Source organism: Mercurialis annua, linkage group LG4, assembly GCF_937616625.2.
Source record: "Mercurialis annua linkage group LG4, ddMerAnnu1.2, whole genome shotgun sequence".
Lineage (NCBI taxonomy): Eukaryota > Viridiplantae > Streptophyta > Magnoliopsida > Malpighiales > Euphorbiaceae > Mercurialis > Mercurialis annua.
This window is the reverse complement of record NC_065573.1, coordinates 19262811-19268456: the sequence shown is the minus strand read 5'-3', so window position 1 is coordinate 19268456 and position 5646 is coordinate 19262811. Positions and strand designations below refer to the sequence as shown.

General features: G+C 35.0%; 1 protein-coding gene across 1 annotated transcript; it reads right to left on the bottom strand.

The window, feature by feature from the left end:
* Positions 1-292: 292 nt before the first annotated feature.
* LOC126679213 (delta(14)-sterol reductase) lies at positions 293-5260 on the bottom strand. The gene is made up of 13 exons (XM_050374195.2): positions 5094-5260; positions 4874-4991; positions 4699-4769; positions 4510-4566; positions 3964-4055; positions 3470-3517; positions 2931-3051; positions 2778-2824; positions 2121-2202; positions 1916-1992; positions 1702-1821; positions 745-819; positions 293-661 (listed from the first exon to the last, which is right to left on the bottom strand). The coding sequence occupies exons 1-13, from the start codon at positions 5139-5141 to the stop codon at positions 508-510; spliced, it is 1110 nt and encodes a 369-aa protein (XP_050230152.1). The 5' UTR covers positions 5142-5260; the 3' UTR covers positions 293-507.
* Positions 5261-5646: the final 386 nt, after the last annotated feature.

The following is a 5646-nucleotide window of genomic DNA, read 5'->3' as shown; positions in this document are numbered from 1 at the left end:
ATCATTTCAATCGGTTCGGTTAATCTAGATAATCTGAATTTCAAATAAAACCGATAATAAAAAAACCAAAATCTAAAAACAACGAAACCGATCAAATTAATTTATCATCAAACCGAACCGGCCATACACATTCAGTTCGTTCAGTTACATCGGTTCAGATAAAATTTTGGTGACCCCTAGACGTTGGTAGAAAATAGGTGAAAAGTTGGGAACATAGGGTGAAAATTTTATGATGATCTACAAAATGAAATGTTGATGGCTACAAAGTACAAAGTTTTAAGAGCAAGTCTGATTTCCACCATCCAAAACCCAACAGAGTGAGCAAAATTCCCTGAAATCTTCATAACAAGCATAAAACTAAGATGATAAACTAATTGAACATCAAGCTAAAATTGAGAAAAATGCTAACTAAACAATGCTAGAAAATTAAACATCTTACTGAAACAGAACCCTTCTATGTTGCTCCTACAATTGTAAGTATCCAGCAACTATTTCAGAATTTTGTTCTTAGTATAAGTATGGTAATATTCTCCAGGGAACAAGTTTCCGGTATTCCACCCATACGTCTTTATATTTCACGGCACAGCGAGCTTCATCTCTCCTTTCTCTCCATATTAGAAGAATAAGGAGATAAATTGGATAAAAGTATGGTATAGGGGAGCTGCATAAGAATAAATTTCATAATGAGACTTATGCGAATCTGAATGTTATAGATTCCAAGTAGAAAAAGAACCGCAAAATTACCTTATTCCACAAGGTAGGCTAAAGGACAGTGCTAACAATAAGTCCCCGAGATAATTACAGTGTCTCGCAATCCCCCTTCAACAAAAAAAAACACAATGTCAAGAAAATGCACGACGCGAAGTATCACAAACATTGCAAGTACCGGAATCAGTGAGATGGCTCGATTTAATTACATAAAGTTTAGACTTTACAGCGTCGAAGCAACTCCAGTCACTTCACCTGATGGTTTATTTTATGTTTAATGCAGGGTGAGCTGGATAAAAGTAAGCCATTATTAGGATTTAGCTGATAGGTGACGCTGGAGATGCGCACTCAGTTCAAACCAAACCAAGCCGAAGATATTGATTTTTCTCAAAACCCAACCAAATCAAATCACCGGGTTCAGTTGATCTTTGGATTGGTTCGGTTTTGTACCATAAGTGAACTAAAGTCCTTCGAATTTCGAAACCTAATTGAACCGAAAATTAATATTTTTTCTAATTTCAAACCAAACTGAATTTGTCAGTTTGATTCAGTCATTCGGTTTGGTACGGTTTTTACACACACCAATGTGATGCAGCGGTGTGCTTTTATGCAATTTCGCGACCCTCGGGCACAAAAATTGAACATATCCATTGCTCTCAACGGCCCTGGGCCATGAACTCTTGAGAAAAATGAGAACTTGAAGAAACAAATTTTATCCAAGGAAGTCAACTAAGCTATGCATTTTCATCTAACATTTTCCCAACCTAACCAGAGTCTCAAAGACTTCAGTATGAAAATATGTTCAGTTTTCTGCATATGGTTCACTGTAATATAGTCCAGATTCCGATAAGGAATTATTCTATTTATTGATGAGACGAGGTTACATATATTTCCAAGTAACAACTTTAAACATAACCCAGTAATAGTAATAACAGTTCCATAACAAAGGAAAGAAATGATCATATTGTAGAACACGATCAGGTAGAATCTTACCAATAACCAGAAGCAAGCAGCTTTCCGCCGATAACTCGTGGTGGCTTGCCCCATATGAGAGCTTTAGGATTCTTTTTAAAATCATGTTTTTGCTTGTTAGCTCCTCTAAAGACCAGATACCTGCCCAGTTTCATACAAAATAAGAACTTTGCCGAATGACTTGGAACAAGTGAATTTAAGCACAAAAGTGAACTATTGATCACCAGAAGGTTACCCAATCAGAAAAATAAAGCAATTTGATACAACAGCAGCTGTTGTTAGCTCCACCCTGTTACCCAAAAGCCACCAACCCTAAAAGATGTAGCAAATGATCAATAAACAAGTATTGTTGGTTGTATGGTCTTATAATGATGAGGCAGGTCTGAAAATGACGAGGAATTTTTTCACTTCACCTAAAGATAAAGTTTGTGGCAACTTGCCTGGATGCTAAAAGTGAAAGGAATCCACACCAGGTCACCAAATACCAACATGAATCCCAACCTCTCTGCGATTATGTCCCATCTATCAATGGAAGAGGAAGATTGGAACATCTTTAGTGATATTACATAGAATAGACAAGGAATTAAAATTAGATGGAAAGTAAGATCATATCTGGAGAAAAATGAGTTTGGAAAAACATGGTTTCGCGTCAGCTCTAGGAATCAAATTTGCTAGATTTTAACCACAAAAAGGATTTGGCTAAACATGGTTGAGGGCAGCTTCAGTACCAAGTAAGCATCAGATAAGTTCATGCAACCTCAGTACATTTGGCATCCAAAAACTGCAACAAAATCTTTGAAATTTATTACTTTCATTTGTCCTTTTGAATCTTGCCACCTGCTCCCCTTGATTTATTTTTACCTTAGGAAATTTTGACGTAGTGATACTGAGTAGTATAATGAATAAGCCAAATTGACTGTTTCAATTTTTTCTTTGAATTGGAAGACTTTCTTGCAAGGTTAATGAAAAAAATTATTCAAGGAAAGGCAAACTACATTTTTTTACTGCCCTTTGATGATTTAAATGTATATTATATTAAGGCAAGCAAGAAAAGCATTGCAAAACATCTGCAGGAGAGATTCAAGTCAAGCACTTACGTGGAGGTCATGTATTCTTCATAGAAGAAGTAATCCAAGATGTATAACTGAAATATAAAAAAAATGCGGATAAAGATGACATTCAGAAAATTGATCTGACATCAAAATAGACATGGATATAAAACAATGTACTTCCAAGCATCGCCAGATTACCGTACAAAACATTTGGTAGAGGATCATTGAACGGCTTAAGGTGGCATCTTCAATACTTTTTGCAAGAATTGATAGGTTAATAAGTAGCCATCCCATCATTCCAGCTCTAACAAAAAAGAACCTAGAGAATAAAAAGTCCATTTTCATTAGTTTAACTTTAAATAGTTTTTCCACCCCTTAACTCACTTGGCTAAAGATATTAAAAATGCCAACAATGACATTTCACATATGTTAAACCATTGTCTTTCTATCGTTAATAGACAAAAACTGAACAGTTAATTGTGCCTCAGTTCAATGCTATTTGGAGTTGGCTATATGGATTATCATTGTGCATTCCAAAACATTATGAGTTCGTGAAATGAAAAGGTAGTATGAAGAAAGGTACCAACTAAATATGCACTAGAGCAATTAGGGATACAAAAAAACAAAGTTTGGAACAGATTGATTGCTTCTAAGATTTGAGAGACAGCCATCTTATGATGCATATAAATAAACCAAACAAGAGATATGTCCAAATGATTTGAGACCGAGTTACATACTTAAGGTCAATGCCCAAAAACTGAGGATTGAGTTGTATTCCGAACCACCTGTGGAAGAGAGTACGTATAGTGATATTAAGATCATCGGTGCCAAAAAAAAGGAAGAAATTACTACTATACAAGTTCATGTTACAGTAAATGTAAATGTAAGAGATCAAATTCTCAGTTGATGGACAAAGTGTTGAAGAAGTACTGAAGAATACGAAATGAAGACCAAAAAAATTTACCAACTCTCTCTTAAGCTTGAGCAATATAAAAATAGTGTGAAAGGAGATTTTTGCATATATTAACCAGTGACGCGTAAACTGGTAGTCGTGTATTATGCTTCTGCATAGTATATTACTCCACATTCAAGTTTTCAAATATGTGCATTAAACTGAGAATTACATACATCCTATTTTAGATTCAAGCTACACAAGAAGACTTTAATAACTCGGTTAAATTTAACAGCACAAATGAGCATCACAAAAATAAGTTGATCTTGTTGCAGGTACCAGTCATGTATTAGGTTTCCAGTGACATGAGGCTTAAGAGAAGAACCCCGGTTTCGTGAACTGCGACCAGCAGCATAGAGTACCAGTGTCACCTATGTAAGAAGTGAAATGACAAGTCCGAGGGACTAGTTAAAGTCAAATAAAATTTGCAAGTCCGTAAGCAAAGGAAACAATGAATGAAGCAACTAATTTTTTTGTCAACATGCATTAGCCTGGGTGATACCACTCTGTCTGATCCCAACATACAGAATGCTCAAATCATTCTACATATATACTTATCTAAACAACTGAATGCTTTACTGCTGCTGGCAAAAGGTGAAGGCCAAAGAACATTAAAATCCTATCAGACAGGAGCAGAATTATATATCTTAAAGCACCCCATAGGGACAAAACTTAACGAATGAGACCATCGACATATGGTAATACCATTCAACGCTAATATCAAACACGACCACAGTTTGAATTGGGGATTAATAACAGGTATCTAATATTCAAAAGAATACAGTTCAGTAACAAACTTTAACTGGAAATGAAAGTGGAACTTACAAGAACACTGAATATAAAAGTTGCTGATAGAAGCTGAAACCCTCTCTCTGAAATCACCTGTGAGCAACATTTAAACATAACATTAATTCAACATCTATTGCACTAAACACACTCAAAAATTCAGTTGAAAATCACAGTAAATCAGAAAACTTAAACCCATTAGATAACTAAAATTAATGAGTTGCATACAGTAGGTGATACAAGATCCAATTTAGCTCCAATTCCAAGAAGAGCAACCAACAACAGCAATGACAACAACCCTATTAAACCAATCAAAAAACAACCCAAAAAAACTCATTAGCAATGAATAAAAACCTGATATAAAAACTTAAAAAAAGGAGATAAATTACAACAAAATGCAGACCATTGCAACGATAATGTAAACGAGAGCCATCCTGTAGAATCACGCCAGGAACGAGTTTTCCAGGTAATAAAGATCCGAAGACTGCTAGATAAACAAAGAACACCACCAATATAGTAACCTACACAAGAAATAAAAAGGGTAAAAATGGAGAAGAATTAAGTACTTTGTCACTCAAAAATTGAAATTGGAAGATTTGTATGAAGAAATGGTAGGTACGTACTGAGTCCCATGAAGGGATCAGGGCATTTAGATAAAAACCCAGATCCATGTTTTTCTTTTTCAAGTGAAATTGCAGTGAGAAATTGTTAATTTTCAGGTGGTAGTATTAGTGTTTTTTCTATTGATTCTGTACTACTAACTACGGCTGGCAAAGTGTCACCGTCTCATAAACATGTCGTGTACCATTTAAAAACGGATAATTTCTCTCTTTTATTTAACCCCCAATGATTAAGCAAAACGTATTTTCGGGGACTAGCGTGCGAGTAAAACGCAAGCGCTAAGTAAGCTTGTACCTTATATAATTTAATGCAAAAAGAAAACGAGAAAAATAATGTCAAGTAGAAATGAACCAGGTTTTCTTAACCGAACTCGACCTGTTTAACAAATCGTGTCAAAAAGTCAAATATGAACCCGACCCATTGATTAAACGAACTAACACGTTTTGAATTGTTTCACTCATTTATCAAAAATGGTCATAACAGATCACATGTTTAGCTTGTTTAACACGTTTATTAATGACCTGTTTAACCCATTTAATATATTTTTTAATTAAA